This window comes from Phaseolus vulgaris, chromosome 1 (genome assembly GCF_000499845.2).
Source record: "Phaseolus vulgaris cultivar G19833 chromosome 1, P. vulgaris v2.0, whole genome shotgun sequence".
Classification (NCBI taxonomy): Eukaryota; Viridiplantae; Streptophyta; class Magnoliopsida; order Fabales; family Fabaceae; genus Phaseolus; species Phaseolus vulgaris.
Window position 1 is genome coordinate 36293576 of NC_023759.2, and position 21444 is coordinate 36315019.

Sequence of the window (21444 nt, forward strand, 5' to 3'; positions counted from 1 at the left end):
CAAATATCTACTCCCCAGCTTGAGGGGGGTGTTAACATATTTGGTTTTCTGTTTTAAGTTATTGGGTTTTGTTTGTTTGGCCCAACTTTACTTTTCTGTTTCAGCTAGGTCTTAATCTTTTTCTTATATATACACCATGTATTTTACTCTCTAATATACAAGTAAATAAGAATTTCTTTTGTATTTTCTTTTCTCTGCTTTTTCCTCTTTTATGCTTAAGTCATTGTCTCTTTTTCATTTGCAATTAGGGTTCATCAGAACCTCCCTTTCTCCATTGCAATTTCGTGTGCTCCATTTGATGCATCACATCAGACAAGGAATATTCATCTTCATTAACGGTAATACTCGTGTCAAGTTACATCAAATTTTGTGCTAATCAGGTTCGTCAATCCAAAGATCCAATACAATTTTATAAATAGGATGACCAAAGTTAAGTTAAAGTACACATTTAATAGCATTTATTATCCCTAATCACTATTGACTTAAGTATCGAATGACATTATACATGTATCACTTCTTGCACATTCTAGCCTAGAGTTGAGACTCCCTTTATAATAAAGAATTTGATACCTAACATAAAAGGAAGATATTTTCAATCCATTCAATAACACATAATATAATAATATTTCAGAGTTTAACAAATAATTTATTAAAAAGAATTAATTGAGACATCAATCATCTTAATCTCTTGTGCAACTCTCAATTTTACAAAAGAATTTGTCAAAAAAAAGTGTTTAATTAAATAGATTTGATTTAATCTTTAATGCTTTGTTTGGATTAGAGAGAGGATGTGTGGGAATTTGAGGAAGTGAATTTGGAGTTATTTAAGAGGGAAGTGTGAGGAAAGTGAGGTTGTTTAGATTAAAGTATGTAAAGTTGATTTGTGGAATTTTTTTTATTAAAGTTTGTGGGTGATGAGTGATGGGAAAAACGCACGCAGAAGCAACACATATAATCACGAATCAAATGCAGAAAATAAACAACACAGGATTTAACGTGGTTCGGTCGCCAACTGCAACCTACATCTACACGAACAACTATTAGGTTTTTCATTTCTGTCCTGTTGCACACCAAGTACAAGTACAATGATCTCTTTAAATAGAAATTATAAATGGGGCACAATGATTAAGCTCACTCACTAAACATGGTATCTGGTCAACCCAACCCAATTGGTCCTGACTTCATACCCAACAATGAGATGGGTGTGGGGGAATTTTTATTTTTTTTAAATGTTTAAAATATAAGTTTACAAATTTAGTTATCTTTAAAAATAATTGAAAAAATGAAATAAAAGGTATTTTTGTGCATATTTTAGTTAATTGAAATTTTATACATTATTTTCGATACTGTTGAATAATTATTTTTTGAAAAAAGTACAAGTTACTTAACATTGTCAAAATATGAAAAATTGTCATAAAAATAAATTTTCAGTTGTATTCTCAAACGGGTGTTGGGGCTTAGAGAACGATTGCTCTTCTACTTCCTTCGGTCGGTCACTGTCACTGACGTACCTGGTTCTTGGAGTTTGTGCTATTTATATTACCTTAATGGGCCTTTGTTGGTGGGCCAGATTAGGGGATTGGTTCATGTTTAGGGTTGTGTTAAACAACCTTTAATCGTGGATTAACCCTACTGACTTGGTCAACACATGGCTTATCGTCATGGATCGGTCGGTCACGTGTCGTCATGTGACATTCTCATTGTGGTTGATTGGTTGAATGGTCAAGTTCCTAACCGACTCGTTGTGGTTAACTCGGTCGTCCCAGTACAAGTTATAAATTAAATTTTAATATTGAAATTTGTAAAAAAAATAATTTGAAATGAATTAAAACTACATAATCTGAAAATTATGAAAATATTGGTATAATTGACTATGAGACACGTAGAAATATGGACATACTCAATTATCAACTAAAAACATAAGGATAATCCATTATGAGATGCTTACAGATATTGTCATAATCAATTATCAACTAAAAACATAAGAATAATCAATTATGAGATGTGTACAAATATTGACATAATCAATTATCAACTTAAAAGTTAAGGATAATCGATTATGCATGCGATACAAGGAACTCCATAATTAATTATAGGTTAAAAATAATCGGATAATCAATTATGCATGTAAAAACAAATGCTTCATAATCGATTATGCTTAAAAAATAATGGTTAATTGATTATCTTGGTACTTCATAAACATGTTTAATAGATTATCATTACAAATTACCACAGGACCATTGCATGCATAGTGTCCTTTGGAACAACGTAAAATAAAGTGGAAAAAGCAAGGGTAACATGGTCAATGGAATCATTACTATAAAAATATCTTTAGACAACCATTTTTAAAGGCTTTATGTAAATAGTTCAGAATCATAGTCTATGCGCATGTTGTTTATAGTTTTGATTTATAGACGATGGTCAGACAACCGTAGCCTCTTAGACCACTATGGGCCACAATAACCGTCGTCTATAGTGTAGGTAATGCTAAAATGTTTTCTTTAATCTTGTTCTTATTTTTCTTGCTTTATTATTTTTTATAACCCAACAATTGGTACCATCTGTGGGGACAAAAAAAGAAAGTCAATAAGATATAGAAATGACCACCAAGCATGGTGTCGAGAAATTTTTAAGAGAGAATGATTTCGGATTATGGAAACTCAAGTTGTGGACAAAGGTTATGGTAAAGGAATAGAGGTTGTGGAGGGGCTTAAGAGTTTCAACGGTGACACACAACAACGGTGACGAGGAGAACATGAACAACAATTTTGAACTTGGAAACCCACTTGTTCATCACTGAAAATGGAGAGAAACAAATCAATAAAGCAAAAAAATATATGAAAAACAACATAAAAAATAAAAGGAATGCACATTACAAGAAATGAGAGTAATGGCACAAAGACGAAAAGACTTTGAGTGAAAAAATATAAAAGCATACAAACGATGGTTATGACCTAATAAAGGTAATCTGTATGCTAAACATAGGTATAATACCTTCTGATTGCCTAAAAATCATAGTATATAATGATCATTATATACAACAATTATCCATCCAACTGTAGTCTATACATTATGTTTTCAAATAAATAATTGTTATAATTAGAATTGTAGTCTATACTATACGTTAATTTTATTTTAAAAATTATTATTGTGGACGATATTTTCACTTAAATTAGTGTTTATACATGTCGTAAAATTTTCTTTTTCACTAGTGAATGCATGTACGTGTGAATTCGTTTATTTCTTCATTGATTGCAAAGATAAAAACATCACTCTTCTCCCGCATATCCATTCTCTTTCATTCGTAAAAATTGACATGACCAGCGTCCCACCTTTTCATCCGTTGCTACAGTAGAGTAGCACATCCAAACACAGTGTAAGCAAAAGTATATTCTTGTGATGTTTAATAGTTAAGAAAAATTATAAATTATAGATATTTGATGTTAAAAATTAAAATAATTAATTTTTTTAATTATAATGAATTAATATATTTTCTGAAAAGAAATGCATTAATTAAATGTCGTTTAAGATAGAAACAAAATGTAAGAATAAAATTGAAAGAAAATGATGAGTAAGATGAGACAGTGATTAGAAAGTTATCTCTACATTCATTGTTCGTATGGTATAGGATATTAAATGATACAGATAAGTATTGAGTTATGCAAGATGTGAAATGACGTTAATGTATGTGGACAAGCTGCATTCCGTACCAATCTTCAATTTTCTCATTCATTTATTTCGTTTCACCGTCATCGACTTCCAGTTTCAAAAAATCCTAACACATTTTTCCCTTAATACTTGTAATTTTACTTTTTTTTTTAGTTCAATCCTATTATACCATTTTTATTTATTTTCTAAATTTTTACTTTAATATAAGAGTTTTAATAACTTTTTATTTAACTATTAATAAAAAACACTTTCAAGATAGAACTTTTTTTTATGATCGGAATTTTAAATTTTATGCCACCTTATAATGTTCTAACATGAAGTTTTACAAACTTCAAATGTTAAATTTAGAACCCTAAACATAGACAAAAAATGTGTGATAAATAATTGAAAAAATTAAAAGTTTTTAGTAAAAAAAGAAAGAAATATAAAAATATAAGAAAAAATAAATTTCATAACTTCAATTCAAACAGATAAAAAAAATACATTTGAGGTGATAATTATGTCAAAATGTGTGCTTAATATATGAAAGACATGGAGAAACACCTAGTTGTTAACATACACTTGGGCCATGAACGACATTCATTAACGTAAGAACTTCTTTTCCAAAGGAAACTAAGGAGAGATGAAGACAGAACTTAGTATAAGTAGTATAAAAAAGCAAAAAATAAAATAAAATTCTACATCATCAAATTCATTTACAAATTGGTTTGTCCAGTTCACAAGAGTTTGAATTCTCACATCTTGCTAATCATTTAAATATTGCCAAAAGCCTTGACATTCTTTAGTGATGTGTATCCCGACATCTCCCTAAGAAATTCCATTTTGGTCAGGAGTAAGATGAGTCATAAGAAGCCATTGATGAAAAGCAAGAATCCTAAAACTAAAACCTCACAAGCAAAACCCAGCAAAAACAAAAAGGTAATCCCAACAAAACCCAATAGAAATAAAGACAATCTTGAAACGAAAACCCAGAAAAATAAACTAGCAAATGTTGAGAACAATTTTAGAGAATAAACGAGTCTGAAGAAAAAAAAGCAAAAGTGAAGAGAAGAGTAATACTTATTTGAGAATTTTTTTTATCAACGATTTATAAATCATAAACCTTAAATCCAGAAGTTTAAATCATTTGAAATTATGTCATGTAAAAGGATGTAAGTCAGAGTATGGTGTTTCAAAACGGTTTAGTGGAATGCACTAATTAGAATGGTAATCAGAAAGACATTTAAGTAGGTGCGAGGTCCTGAAGTAACGTGACAGTACAACTTTAGAAATTCTTGGAAGTGATGTTTAAGAATTTCGTATAAGGGTTTTAAAACGCTGGTTGATATTTCAAAACGATTCAATTGAATGTACTAATCAGAATGTTAATCGTGAAAAGGCATTCAAGTAGGTGCGAGATCCCGAGATCCCGAAACAACATGACAGTACAACTTTAAAAACTCGTAGATGTGATTTTTGAGGATTTCATAAAATGGTTCTAAAATATTTGTTAAGTTTTCATCCTATTTAACTCAAGATATTGTGTATTTTCTTAGACTTGGGTCAATCCATATATAATCAAGTAGATGGAGAAGATGACACCTAATGGTAGTGTTAAAAGAATATAAAGTTTAAGTATAACATAAGAGCAAGTTGCCATTCGGGCATAAATTTATCAATCATAAGACGTCATATTTAAAAACCTAATGAGATTGATGTTTTTGAAATTTTGGAAGTTTAAGAAACAACTAAATCTTTATATTCTGAAATTTATTATTTTTATCCTACATCTTCTATCTCTCAAATCAATTTTCGAATACTTAAACTAAGCTAACTAACACTAAAAAATAACTTAAGACCTTAAGTTGAGAGAGAAATTTAAATTTACTAATTAACTTAAACTCACTACCTTGAACCACATGATATTAATAAAAAAGATAAATTATTTTAAAAAAATAGAAAATTTTATTATATAATCTATTCATTTTTATATATTTTTCTTGAATCAACAATTTAATATTTACTATGAACATATTTAATCTTCTTTATGACATAAAAATGAGAAACTTGCATGGCAGGGCAATCGAGATGCTCAACTAACTCTATTATTGCTGTAAGCATCCGTAGGTGTGAATTGTCAGGATGATTATTGCATCGTCTATCTGCCTCGAAGTGCACACTCTCCTTTTCTATTTAGTTTCTAGTTTTTGTCCATCATTTTATTTCCATTCTTCCTCTAAGAAATTTACACTAACAAAAATTAGTGCAAACCCTATAAATAGATCTTATGAAGTATTTCTTTTCTAGTGATGATTGCTGTGCTATTGTGCTAAGTTTATTCAACCCAAAAATTACTGAAAAATCAATCTGTACAAATTATAGAAAATATATACAAGACCCAATTTTATTATTGGATTAAATGTATACTAGCTACCAAATAACTTAGTCAACTATTTACTAATAAATTTGACATGTACCAAACATTTGTTTTTATTCATATTACATCACATCTAACAAAATAATAATCTGAAGTGTCTTATTTTAATTTTATTTATTTTTGTTGATAAAAAAAATTCTATCTTTTATGATATTATACTTAAAAGGTGCTGATGGGTTTAATTACTTTGTTAGGCAGCAGGTTTTTGGTTCTGGTTTGGTTTGACGTCAAATAGGAGCAGCAATTGTTTAGATGTTAGCTTTTTATTGTGAGCTGTATTTTCAGTGTTGTACTTGGTTGAACTGATTGTTGCTGTTAGGAATGGAGGAGTCTTGTAATATTTACTTGCTGTTAGTTTTAGTTTTGTATCACACTCATAAAAAAAGTTCCTTATAATTTATTTAACTTTTTATTGATAAAAATAAATCTTTCTGATATTATCTTATAAACTGATATTTTAAAACCCAACAAAATAGTTCATTTTTCAATAAATAGAAACTTTATAGTTTATAAATTCTTATATTTCAATGTACACAGACACATAATAACCTTCATCTTATCATATATATATATATATATAATTGTTATCATTTAAATATAAATATATAAAAGAGCGTTCTATAGTTTAGCATACACGTTGTCTACTTCTAAAAATTCAACAAATAGTGCATGAATCAGAAATAAAAAAGAGTGCCCCATTTAGATAAAGACGCAGTACTCTTCAATAACTGCTATCAGAAAGTATTCAACAAACATATAAACGTGTTCACACAGTGCCATAATGAAATAAGCAATATGCAATACCTAACGGGTAGCACTAATAAAAATATCTATCTATATATACATTTTAGCTGATAGACATGTAAATCCATATGGAAGAAGAAAAGATGTCTGCTACCAAAATGGAATTGCAGAGAAAGGAAGGTATTGCAGTGGAGAATAAGAGGAGAGTGTGTTTGGTTTGGGAAGATTTGACAGTGGTGACATCAAATGGTAGAAAAAGTGGAGAAAAGGAACTCTTAAAAGGGTTAACTGGTTATGCAGAACCCAACAGGATTATGGCACTTATTGGTCCTTCAGGATCTGGGAAATCAACTTTACTTGCTGCACTCGCTGGTGCCTAAACTTCTCTCCCTCTCTTCACTCTCCACACACTTTCTTTCACATTGCTTACTTCACAATATTAACCACTTCTTTTGCTTCATTAACTATATTTTTATACTTTCAACATACTTCAACAAATTTCTCCACAAATCTTTTAGGATTAACAAAGATAAAACAATAAGTTACAACTAATTTATGTACAAATTATTTATACTGATTTTTTCAAAATATGTCTTTTAGTTTATGTATAAGTTAATTATGAAAAATATTATTTTAATTTAAGTTTTCTCATTTTCTTCTTCTAACACTATCTTTTGTCACTTAATCCTAATGCATGAATCATGAGTCTCTAATGATTTGCTATTTCTTTTTAATTTTTAATCTTTTTTATTGTGGACAATGAAAGCAACTTGGTTTAAATCTTATAAACTTCGTTTAAGTTATACCACATCCTTTTCCTGCCATGAGAATCCAGTGAGTGTGTAGAGCTTTTATATACCAAGAATAATTAACTTACTACGTGATGATTGGTTTACTAAATTTTACTCATTTCCATTTTTAGAATATTTCTCTATCTCAAATTATTTTTCACTTTGAGAATATAAAGTATAGTTCTTTTCATATATAGTAACCTCAAGAGATAATCCCCTAATAAATGCAAGTTTCACAACACTTAATATTTCTCAGAAATGTTTAAAAAAGGATAGATATATACGAATGTAATATTATCCATAAAAGGTATTTTTTTCTATAATAAATTGCTCTAAAAATTATCTACTAATATAAAAAGTAATATTTTTTAAATTAATTACTTTGAAATTGATATAAAAAATTAGGGGGTAATATTTCTTTATTTATTTTTAAAAAACTTGCATCAATCCTAATCATGACGAATATAAAATTTAGTTTTTAGAATAGGTTGTCGGTTATAAAATTTATTTTTTAGAATAGGTTGTCGGTTATAAAATAGTAACTTGTTAGGTAGATTGTAGTGATGACTGTATAATAAAGTCATTAAAAAGAAGTGAAAGCAACCGAGATAAAACAAAAATAACACTTTTCAATATAACAGTAACTGAGAACATAGTGCATGTAAAAAGGTTTTATTTAACCATAGTGACAGTGTATTCATTAATTTTTCCATATTTAATTATGTTTTTATTACAGTTCTTTGTTTTTTTCTCTTAAACTAAAACAATAATTTAATTTTTCAATTTTTAATGTAATTTTTGAAGTACTATCGATTATATTATTTTAATTTTATTATTATTTTATGTCATTAGATTACATTATGTGAGTGTGTAAATAAAAATGGTCATATATGATTTGTTGTGTTTTCAGAACAGAAAATAAAACATTCGAAAACAGAAACTGTTTTATGTTGTCTTGAATATCGTGTTCTCTGATTCCAACAGGGATACTTCCAAACAATGTTAGGATGAGCGGAAATGTGCTACTGAATGGGACTACCAGAAGGACGACAGGCTGCAAAGATGTTGTAAGTTTAGCAACACAGTAACAGTGTTTTTAGACTATTTTATACTCTTTACAAATAAACTCTTTTTTATAAAGAATTTAAATTATTTTATGATAAAATATATTCAAAAGGTTAAATTTTAGAAATTGATAATTTTACTTAAAAAAAGGTAAGAATTTATTCATTTTTATAGTTTTTCATATTCTTTTATTAAATATTTTTAGTTTAGTTAAAATGAAGATGTCGCCAACTCTATGAATTCGATCAATATCAGATCATCGACACGATATTTTATCATTTTTAATTAGTTAGTTGGATGTCTTTTTAATCAAAACCAATCATGATTATTTTCGATGTATTTTCAGATGTACACTAGTGTTAGTTTTTAGTTGACGTCACTTATTTTTTTTTAACATCAAGAATGTTTTTTTAGTGAATATCAAATTTGGATTAGGATGTTAGTTAGTTTTGTTTTTTATGCAATGCAGAAAAAAGTATTTTTTACCAATATAAATAGATGTTATTTCTTGATTGATTTTAGATAAGTTTTTTTTTTCATTATTTTTTTATAAATAAAAAAAATAAATATAAACTATTTTAGGAGTAATCCAATCATTTTACAAAACAATTATTTTGAAAAAAAAGAACTTATAAATTTATCAAAAAACTGTTAACTAAAAACTAATCTGAACAGAAAAAAAACCTAAATACTCTTGATAAAAAATAAACTAAGTTCATAAATCAAGACATCAATAAAAAATACATTTAGATCACTACAAGAAAATCATGAAATAGAAACTAATTTTTAGAGACCAAGATAATTAGTTACAATAAAAACTAAAATAGAGACAATTTTAAAAACTAAAAAAAAATTGGTTTCTAAATTAGTTTATATTATTTTCTATTATTGTTAAATAGTTTCTAAATTGGTATCTAATTAGCAACTAAGGTTTTAACTACCAATTATTTAGTTTCTAAATTTGGTAGCAAAAACCTTGGTTGCTAATTAGATACCAATTTAGAAACTATTTAACAATAATAGAAATTAATTTAGAAACCAAATTTCTTTTTAGTTTTCAAAATGGTATCTAATTTAGTTACTATTGCAACTAATTATTTTGGTTTCTACAAATTGGTTTCTATTTTATAATTTTATTGTAGTGGATGTTAAAGTATTAAAAGTTTAGTTGAATCAGGACAAAAATCTCTTTAATCACTCCTCTTATCTATAATTTTTTATTCATTGTAATCGAACCATTTCAAGTTATGTAAGCTTAAATTTTCTAGTAGATCTTAATAGGAATTATTTTTAGACAGGACTGTTGGAACTATTTTTAGTTCTTATTGATTTTAAATAAAAATATTTTTAAAAAAAATAAATAAATATTAATCATTTTATAGGTAATCCAACATTTTTATAAAATAATTCTTTTAAAAAGAGATTATGTAAACTTACCAAAACCTTCAACTAAAAAGGAACATGGACAGCTAAAAATAACTCTACCTACTCAAAACTATTAAATACATTTAAAAAAATTAAACAAGTTCACGGATCACAACACTAAAATAAAGAAGAAAAATATGTAGAAACACATTTAGATGTTAACCAGAATAAAACCTTTAGTTGAACTAAGAAAGAAAATCTCTTCAATCACTTATCCTTTAAAAATGTACTTATTCTTATATTAATAAAATAACTTTTCAATGATATCTATAAATTTTTATTCATTGCAATGGAACTATTTCAAGAATTTTTTAGTAGATGTTAGTAGGAATTATGTTTAGACTGAAACTGTTGGAACTATTTTTAATTAAGTAGGACAATGTTATTTCTTGAGTGGGAGTGTTTTCGACTAATGTTACAACAAACATTGATTAAATTTTTTTGTCGATGTTGACAATGATTATTTTTATCAATGTCACTAACATATATTTTTTTGTCTGAAGTTGGTAAAAAAATTTAAATGCGAATGGAGAAAATTTCGATCAACCTTAATTAAGATTTTTCTTCTTCTTATGTTAGTTGGTATTTTTTTTTTTTTATCTTTCATTGGTCAAAAATCAATAAAAGAATTTCGATCAATGACATTTTAAAAATAACTTTAATCAATGTTAACAAAAATAGTTATTATAAGTTGAAAGTAACCTCAGTTAATCTTAAGAAAGAAAAACTCTTTATCTGTGTTAGTTAAAAAAAAATGCGAACATCAATTGAAAAATAACATTGACTATTTTTTTTTACTTAAAAAATATTATTAATATTAAAATAAAATTTTAATTTATTAATAATTAAAATTCAATATCTAAAAAAATAAATTTTTAGAAATTTAAATTATTTTATCGAAATAAATTATTTAAAAAATAAAATAATTAAAACAAACAAATTGAATTTAATATATATTTAAATTTTTTAAAATATAAATTTTCTCATCCTAACATAAAAAAAAGTTGTTCCAGTGATTACGCACAATATCCACTTATCTCATGAGCTTCCAAATCCAGTGTCATCTTAATCGAAAAATCTGAGTGTTCTCTTCCATTTTTGGTCATGTTGTTCAACCATTGCAAGTCTCATGCTTGAAGTTGTTTTCCTTTCTCTTGACCTTAGTTCTTCCCTAAATAGGTGATTTTGCCTTCGAAAATCACACATACTTTTTCAGGTCTTCTTTCTTTCTTTCTCCATATATATCCAATGGAGTAGACCCACGTTCTTGCTAACATCGTAAATTCTAATCAGTGAAGATTTCAATTTCTGAAACATTTGAAAATAGTTTCGTAAAGATGCTATAATTTGTGGAAACACTGTTTGACTTCTCTGCTGTAGAGTTGTTGTCAGCATCAATGCCATTAGCCATAAGTCCTTACGATTGTAGTAAAAGAAGGTCGAAAACACGAACAAGGTTGATGTCCAATCTTCAATTTGTTTTGTTTAATGATTATTGGTGTTAAAAAATGTATTATTCATGAAGTAACCCCACCGTATTCACATGAATCTAATGGAGTGGCTGAAAGGAAAAATAGGACTCTTAAAGAAATGATGAATGTTTTGCTTATTAGTTCTAATGCTCTTGATAATGTTTTGCTTATTAGTTCTAAGAAAAAGAAAATAAGATCTAAAATTTCTGATTGTATGTTCTCAAGCTATGTGGAACATAGGGCTACCTATAGGTTTCTTGTTCTTAATAGTGATATAATTGAACGCAATACTATAATTGAGTTTAAAAATATTGAGTTCTTTGAACATGCTTTTCCCTTAAAGATTAATGGTACATCTGAACCGTCTATAGATACAGCTAGTGATGCCATGTGTGAGGTGTGAGGAGAAGTAAAAGATAGAGAAGGGAAACATCCTTTGGAGATGATTTTTACACTTATCTAGTTGAAAATTATGTAACAAGTTTTGTAAAAGCTATTAGTACTCCTGATGCAAAACATTGGGATAAGGTCATTAAGATTGAAATTGATTCAATTAAGAAAAATAATACTTAGACCTTAATAGATTTTTCTAAAGGAGCAAAATCCATTGGTTGTAAGTGGATCTTTAAGAAAAAGTATCATCCTGATGATCCATAAAAAAATATAAGGAAAGATTAGTAGAAAAAGGTTTTACTCAAAAACCTAACATATGAGTGTTATTAGCTCTAGCATCTATCTATAAACTAGTTATTCACCAAATGGATATTAAAACAACTTTTCTAAATGAACTAGAGGACAAAATTTATATGACTAAACCTGAAGATGTGTAGTTTTAGGTTAAAAAAATAAAATGTGCAAATATTTATAATGACTAAAATAGGTGTCAAAACAATGTCATGAAAAACTTGACAATGTTTAACTTTGTGATGTTTTTCTACTAACAACGTTGATAAATGCGTGTACATTAAATATGAAAATAGTGCATGCGTCATTATAAGTTTATATGTGGATGACATGCTGATTTTTGGTACATGTGATGATATAGTTTTTAAAACAATTTTTTCTTGGATCTAAGTTTGAGATGAAAGGCATGAGTGCAACAAGTGTTATTTTAGGAGTTAGAGTCATAATGAAGAAAGATAGTATATTACTATCTCAATAACAATATACTGCTAAACTTATTTGAAAAGTTTGGCTATTATGACTTTAAATCAGTGAACATCCCTTATGATGCTAACTCTAAATTAAGGAAGAACAAAGGAAAATCTATCTCCCAAACTCAGTATGTCCAGATAATTGGGAGCTTATTATTTAATGAACTTTTATAGACTATACATTGCTTGTGTAGTGATGATCCACGTCTCATAAAATCAACCTTGTTCGTGTAGAGGTAGTGGTTTTCATGGACGAGTTCGAGGAAGAAGAAAAGCTAATTTTGACAAATCCGCCATTGGATGTTTCAATTGTATTAAAGTTGGACACTTTCATAGGAATGTCACACTAAGGAAAGCAATTATACGGAGATTTCATAAGAAATGTTGCTAATGACTAGCATAGGAGATACCAGATTCTGCAAGATGACTGGTTATTGGATTCTGGTTGCTGTAATAACAAGTGCAATAAAAAGGAATATTTTGCAGATGTAGATGAACAATTTGTAGATATTATAAAACTAGGAAAAAATGCAGTCTTGGTGGTGAAAGGCAAATGGAATGTTCGGGTGTAGATCAACAATCCAATACAAGTGATAACTGAAGTTTTTCATGTGTCTGATTTAAAGAATAATCAGCAGATTGTTGGACAACTTCAAGAGAAGGGCTAGCTGTACTTATTCAACACAACATGTGTAAGGTCTATCATTCTGAAATGGGTGTTATTATAACCTCTGTGGTGACTCCAAATCACATGTTCAAAATAATAACAGTAATACTCACTAGTGATACTATTAAGGAAATAATTATTATTAAATTATACGTAATTATATGCAATTAATTTAATAATGATAATGATTAGTGGATCACCACATAATTAACTTTTAATTTGGAGAGAAAGTCTCCATACACTTGTATATATTTCCTATACATGAGTGATGTAAACACACAAGAGAATAAGAAATATACATTTTTCTTACCATCTTCTTATATACAATTTTCTTATATGGTATCAGAGCACTGATTCGTTTACTCGCTCAACAATAATGGTAAAAGTGACACTTTTGTAAACGTTGCATGTTTGTTTGCCTATAACTCGTCTATTAATTCAGCTTCTACGAAACCATGAATTTTGGATAGCGGAGCAACCGATCACATTGCATCGGATTCACATTTTTTTACACACACTTCATCATCCTTTGTTCCAAATGTTAATCTACCCAAAGGCTCCACTACGCCCATCTCATCTACGGACACGATTAAATTCAATGACAATATCACTCTCAAAGATGTTCTTTGCGTTCCTTCTTTTAATTTAAATCTCATGTCCGTTAGTAAGATAACCAGTTCACTAAATTGTTGTGTCGTTCTTTTTCCACATGATTGCGTTTTGTTGGACTTGGCTATGGGGAGGATGATTGGCTCGGTGAACAACACACACAGGCTTATACTACATGTCCTCTCTTCCAAACCAAGCCCACACATCTCAAATTTTGACCAACCCTGATTTATGGCACAAGCGCTTCAAACATCCTTCTCTGGCGCGTCTACAACTTGCATCTTCATTACTACCTATTAGTAAAATTCTCATTCCCATTCATAATAATTGTAGTATTTGTCCCAAAGCTAAATAGACAAGGCTACCTTTCCTTTAAGCATAATAAAATATCATTCTCCATTTAATCTATTGCATTGTGACATTTGGGGTCCTCATAAAACCCCAACTCATTTTGGAAAACGTTTTTTTTCTTACTATAGTTGATGACTATACTAGATGTACTTGACTATTTCTTATGAATCACAAAGTCTGAAACCCAACATCTCTTATCATTCATTACATTTGCACAAAATCAATTTCAGACATCTATTAAAATCATTCGCGTTGACAACAGATAGAAATTTATTTCAATGCGTAATTTTTTCTCAAAAAAGGTATTGAATGTCAACACACTTGCGTCTACACTCCTAAACAAAATGGAGTAGTAGAACGCAAACATAGTCCCCTTTTAAACACAACACAAACCCTCCTATTTCAGTCTCATTTACCATTAGAATTTTGGGAGAATGCGTTTTAACTGCCACATATATCATTAATCGCTTGCTATCACCTTTACTAAAAAATAAATCACTTTTTGAGATGCTATATTATCGCCCACCTTCACTTTCTCACCTAAAAACTTTTGGTTGCCTCTGTTATGCAACTGTTGTTTCACCTAAGCAAAAATTTGATCCGCGCATCCAACAATGCATCTTCATTGGTTATCCTCACAATAAAAAAAAACACAAATTATTTGATAGAGATGCAGACTCACCTTCTATGAAAGTGTTTTCCCATTCTGCCAGTAGTCTCGGATGCAATCCTCACCTTCATTACAACATATTTTGCCCGCTATTGACATTGACTTACCCACTCCTGTCCGACATTCACTCGATCCACCATCTTCTCCTACTCTCGTCACAATGCACCCTGAACCTCCAACAGACCAACCTTCTTCTCCCACGCCAGGAAGTCTAACACCCATTTTTGAACCTTCTCCTGTCGACCTTCCTCTTTGACAATCCAGTCGCACATCAACCCCACCTTTTTGGCTTCAAGACTTCGTAACGGGATCCCATTTCCAAGCCAATCATTCGATCACTACCTAAGATCGACCGAATGGAACCAGGTATTCTATACATCATTTTCTTTCTAATTCAAGATTTTCTTCTACACATAGTGCATATCTTGCTAACATTATAGTCACCAAATAACCTCAGACTTATGCTCAACCTATCCTTGATCCAAATTGGCAAAAAGCAATGGAAGAAGATTTTTCCGCTAAATCAAACGTGGACCTTGACAGTGTTACCGTCGGGTAGAAACCCATCAGATGCAAATGAGTCTATAAAATAAAGTACAAATCGGATGGCAGCATCGATAGATATAAGGCGCGCCTTATCGCAAATGGGTACACTCAGATTGAAAGTGTCGACTATTGCAAAAAAATTTCACCAACAACGAAATTAACAACTTTAAGGTGTCTCTTCACCATTGCAGCAGTTAGAACTTGGTTTATTCACCCGCTAGATGTGCAAAATGCCTTCTTACATGGTAAATTGAATGAAATTATTTACATGGACTTGCCACCCGAGCATCATCGACAGGGGAGAACCTTGTATGTCGACTCAACAAATCCCTTTATGTATCAAACAAGCATCCCGTACATGGTTTTTAACATTTTCTCATGTGATTAAATCTGTAGGATTTCAACGGTTCAAGGTAGGCTACTCTTTTTTCACAAGACAAAATAACTCATCATTTACTGCCTTTTTTGATTTATGTGGGCGATATTCTTTTGACAGGAAATGATCTGACAGAAATGCAGCGTCTTAAAAAACGTCTATTAAAGATCTCAGAGACTTAAAATATTTTCTAGGGATTGAATTTTTCCGTTCCAAAGCTGGTATTTACATGTCACAAAGAAAATATGCGTTTGATATTTTGCACTATACGAAACTCACAACTACTTATCCAGACAAATTTTCAATGGAACAATACCTAAAACTCACACCAGACGACAAAGAGTTATTAAAGGATCATCTATTATCTCATGGAAGTTAAAAAAATAGACAAACGTATCAAGATCATCTTCGGAAGCTGAATACCGCACGACGGCAAGTACATATTTGGAGATAGTTTGGCTGCGATATCTGTTGAAGGACTTAAAGGTGTCATGTAACTTGCCAACTCGACTTTTCTGTGACAATCAAGCAGCATTGCATATAGCAGCAAACTCATTATTTCATGAACACATAAAACATATTGACATAGACTACCACATTGCGCGAGAAAAATTACAAGCCGGAATAATCAGTCTTTCTTATTTACTGACACAATACGCACTGGGTAAGTAAGTTGCGAGTTGCAGGTTGATGATCTTCACCTACCAACTATTAAGGAAATAATGATTATCAAATTATACGCAATTATATGCAATTAATTTAATAATGATAGAATCCTGATTGGTGGATCACATAATTAACTTTTAATTTGGAGAAAAAAAAATACATTTTTCTTAGATTGTGGAAGAATAATAAGAGTTAGTTACCGATTGTGTGTCGAATTAAGTTGAGAGTTACCGATTGTGTGTCGAATTAAGTTGAGAGGTTTAACTCTGTAATTTTATTATACTTACTTCTTTCTTACATAGCTTACCAAGATGAAATCCTATTTTTTTATAACCAAAAGGAGTAACTCTGAATCTAAGTTTCATCAATTGCAATAACTACGTCTATGCATAGACGCAACTCTGGTTTATAGACTGTGTCAGCACTGAGTGAATTTCTGATGTTTTTGCAGTCTTATGTTACTCAAGAAGATTATTTCTTGGGAACTCTAACAGTGAAGGAAACCCTCACATATGCAGCTCGTTTGAGACTTCCTTCTGATATGAGCAGAAATGAGATTAACAAGGTGGTAACCAATGTATTAGCTGAAATGGGTCTGGAAGATAGTGCGGAAAGCAGACTTGGGAATTGGCATTTGAGAGGAATAAGTAGCGGAGAGAAAAGAAGGCTTAGCATAGGCATTGAGATCTTAACTCAACCTCGTGTAATGTTTCTGGATGAACCCACTAGTGGCTTGGATAGTGCAGCCTCTTTCTATGTGATTTCTTCTCTATCAAACATAGCACATGATGGACGAATAGTCATATGCTCCATTCACCAGCCCAGTGGTGAAGTCTTCAACCTTTTTGATGATCTGGTCCTCCTTGCTGGAGGTGAAGCTGTATACTTTGGACAAGCAACAATGGCTGTAAAGGTGAGAAAGTTATTCGAGTTTTACCACTGGAGAAGACAAAGTTATAGCTTTTCTGTGAAGCTGCTAACTTCTCTTCTTGTTCAGTTCTTTGCTGATGCAGGATTTCCTTGTCCAACCCGAAGGAATCCTCCTGAGCATTTCCTTCGTTGTGTTAGCCCAGAGTTCGATAGTATTGCACCCTTAATACCTTCTAAAAGTGAAAACGTCAGTATTACAACTCATGCAGTATAGTTTGTTTCACTATTTTCAGCATTCTTAAACATGGTTTTGTGATATATAATCCTGGTGTATCGTGTTCAGAATGCCTCATCGTCGTGGAATTCTCTAATGAATATGACGGCAGAGGAGATTAAATCGGAACTGGTAATGAACTACAAGAACTCCATACTTTCAGAAAATGCAAGGAAAAAGATCAGAGAAATGAAAAAAAGTGTAAGTCAATTTGTAGAAGGCCACATATCAAACCATCTCTGTTCTCACATTTCTGTTGCTTCTGTCCCTTTATTACATTAAGGCACATACCAAGAGCTGGAAAAGACGACTACAATATTGGCCATTACCCTTTTTTCTTTTCTTAAGTGCAATTTGACTGGAGTAACTATAGTTATTGAAGGCTCGTATGTTGCTCAGTTGCAGGAAGAACCTTTAGTTGGGAAAATATATGATACCAGCTGGCTGAATCAGCTATGCACATTGACAGATAGATCCTTCCTAAATATGAGCCGAGACTTTGGTTACTATTGGCTTAGGATTGTATTCTATATCATGATGTCAGTGAGTGCTGGTGTTCTTCTTTTCAACATAGGAACAAGTAATGAAGCAATCATGACTAGAGGCAAATGTGATGGATTCGTCTTTGGCTTAATGATCTTTCTGTGTTTAGGTGGCGTACCCTTTTACCATGAGGAATTAAAGGTACTCAAAGCATTTAAGTTATCATATATCTCAATCTTAATTTGGTTCCATTAGACTAAATTAAACAAATAAAATTTATGGATATCTTCTTTCTTGACCCTTAAAAACCAGGTCTTCAAACGTGAAAGGTTTGGAAAGCATTATGGGGAGGCCATCTTTATACTCTCACATTTCCTCTCATCATTGCCTTTTGTTCTTGCAATATCCGTCTCTTCAGGAACAATAATTTACCACATGGTGAACTTTCATAAAGGCTTCTCTCATTACTTCTACTTCTGCATGAATATATTTAGCTTCATTTCTGCCACAGAGGGCTGCACATTATTCGTTGCAGCACTAGCACCCGACCTATTGGTAGCAATTGGAACTGCAACTGGTGTAATTGTGAGCAAATTCAAACATTCTACTCCTCAGTCTCATGAATTTGAAGTGTTATTTACCTAAAGAAATTAAGTTGTGCGCACAGGTATTCATGATGGTGCCATCTAACGTATTCAGAAGTCTAGCAGACCTTCCAAAGTTCTTTTGGCGCTATCCAATGTCCTATCTCAGCTACATTACATGGTCAATACAGGTACAAATGTCTGTACAACTACCATTTCTACTTCATAGTCTTACCTAGTTAAAACATAATTGCCACCTTATTCAGGATTTCCCACATTCTCTGGTTATTCAAATCACATGTATGAGTGCTTTAGAGGCACAACTATACCATGCTAATGCATTCTTCATATATTTAGGCTATGATGTTAATGATGCTCTTTCACTGTGAAACACAGGGTCAATTCAAGAATGACCTGATTGGTCTTGAATTTGAACCACAGATGGGTGGGGATGCCAAGATAAAGGGTGAATACATACTTGATGCTATGTTTGGAATTAGGACTGATTATTCAAAATGGTGGGACTTAGGAGTCGTAGTTTGCTTCTTGATAAGCTATAGAGTGCTGTATTACTTGGCTCTTAAACACAAGGAGAGAGCTTCATCATTGTTGCACATCAAAAGGACCCTCCAACACATTTTTCTCAAAAGACCCTCTTTGAAGGACAAATATACTTCTTCCAAGCGGCATCAATCCTTGCATCCTTTGTCAGTTCAGGAGGGTCTTAACTCTCCAATGTCCTAATTCTATCACTTTTCCTATTAAAGCTTTCTCTCTCATGTGTCTTAGTATATATTTAAAATATATACTGTACTTACCAATCCTTCTTCTGTACATATTATGGTGACATTCATATGTCAGCAACTTAACATTTATTGTCTTGGTGAAAATTGTTATATTCAGTGCGGTGAATGATGAATAGTCCCAAAAAAAACAAAGATCAGAAAACAATATATGTTGACTGATGATAAAAGTGATTCTGGAATAGTGGAGTAATGTGTATTAGGATGGAAATGCGGGTTAGTCCACAGCATAGGTCTGCACCGCATAGTGATGTGGACTAATTTATCTGTTTCTGTACAAGAGTAAGTTCGTGTACAATTTTCTTGAAGAAATTTAATAAAAGATGTATGTTATTGAAAAATTGAATATAAAAAAAATTAATTAATTTTTTTTATTGTAGCTGAAAAAATAAATAATAAAATTGAGTAATTATAAAAAAATTGAATATAAATTGATTATAATTAAATAAAAATTTGAACTTATATTTGCTACTTATATAAAATATCAAACATCAATATTTTTTTTTTTTTCCATTTCAAACATACTAAAACATCAATCATTCAATTAAGAAAAAAAATCAAACATCAATATTCTTTCATTTCAAAACATACACAAACATCCAAAACTACCATGATGTTAAACATAGCTAATTAAAAAATATCAATATTCTTTCATTTCAATAACATAATATACATGTTAGTACATTTCTCATTCATTCCTATTCAATTTGCAAATTAAAATCCATAGAATAAACATATAATTAAAATTAATGGTTCAACTAATATGATCATCGTATAACATAAATAGTTATCGTACAAAATAAAATATGATGATACTCAATCAACCGAGAAAGAAATGATGGTTCAACTAGTTCAATCCAATTTAAAAAAACAGTGAATTTCACCTTATATTTTTTATAATGTGCTACGGACTGACGACATGACCTGCCTTCCCTAATGTATGTAATCCTTTGAGTTCCATAGAAAAACTTTAATGTATGTGATTCATTGAATTCCATAGAAAAACTAAGGAAAGTGCTTATCAAGATAGTACATATTTAATAAACTTTTGCGCAATGGTTATATGACACTTGGCATATGTGGAGAAACAAGAAGGACAATGTTTTCAAAATATATTTAATTACCAAACATTTTCTTACATCTTTCTTTCTTGATCATTTTACCATAATAAAATTAACTGAATAAAAGGGTGTAATGAATATGAGTAATGTTATATAATAATAATAATATAATGAAAAACTAGAGCACTGAGAATAATATATGAAAGTGTTTGATAGCAGTACCATGTAAATAAATTTTTATTTTTCTATATTAATTTAAAAATGGAAATTAGTTATCGTATAAAGAATAACACCGCAAAAATGTTTAGTTTATTTTATTTATTTATATTTTAATAGATTTTGCATTTACATCTTTTTCTAAATTTTAAAAAATATTCACGTTATTGAATTTTTAATAAATTAACTAACATTACTTATATTTTTATTTATTTTATTTAAAATATAATCTTAAATAAAATTAAAAATTAAAGTTAAGAGTTTTAAAATATAAGACATTAAAAAGTTTATAAGGGAAAAGCCATAAATAAAATAAGAGAAATGGACCTCACATTATTAAAACACAATGAAAAGGAATGTTTATTAAAAATATGTAATTAAATGTATATTTCAAAAGGAACTGAGCACCATTATCTTTTAAAAATTTAATAATACATGCATTTAAACATATATTCAAATTAAGATTCCAAAAGTATTGTTTAAGTTGGAATAACTTGTAATATATGACATAAAAAAGTATTTTTTTTTTTAG

At 30.0% G+C, this 21444-nt stretch overlaps 1 protein-coding gene across 1 annotated transcript; it reads left to right on the plus strand.

Annotated features, from left to right (window-relative positions):
• Nucleotides 1-6775: 6775 nt before the first annotated feature.
• LOC137814031 (ABC transporter G family member 15-like) lies at nucleotides 6776-19976 on the plus strand. The gene is made up of 9 exons (XM_068616555.1): nucleotides 6776-7201; nucleotides 8605-8687; nucleotides 17073-17534; nucleotides 17619-17738; nucleotides 17835-17966; nucleotides 18165-18449; nucleotides 18561-18833; nucleotides 18916-19023; nucleotides 19229-19976. The coding sequence occupies exons 1-9, from the start codon at nucleotides 6958-6960 to the stop codon at nucleotides 19574-19576; spliced, it is 2055 nt and encodes a 684-aa protein (XP_068472656.1). The 5' UTR covers nucleotides 6776-6957; the 3' UTR covers nucleotides 19577-19976.
• The last annotated feature ends 1468 nt before the right edge of the window (nucleotides 19977-21444 follow it).

What these genes read in the sequence shown, in the direction of transcription:
- LOC137814031 (XM_068616555.1), top strand. Translation starts at nt 6,958, where the DNA reads ATGGAAGAAGAAAAGATGTCTGCTACCAAAATGGAATTGCAGAGAAAG. An exon ending in CGACAGGCTGCAAAGATGTT is followed by an intron (nt 8,688 to 17,072) that starts GTAAGTTTAGCA and finishes ATGTTTTTGCAG; the next exon opens with TCTTATGTTACTCAAGAAGA. An exon ending in TCAGAGAAATGAAAAAAAGT is followed by an intron (nt 17,967 to 18,164) that starts GTAAGTCAATTT and finishes TATGTTGCTCAG; the next exon opens with TTGCAGGAAGAACCTTTAGT.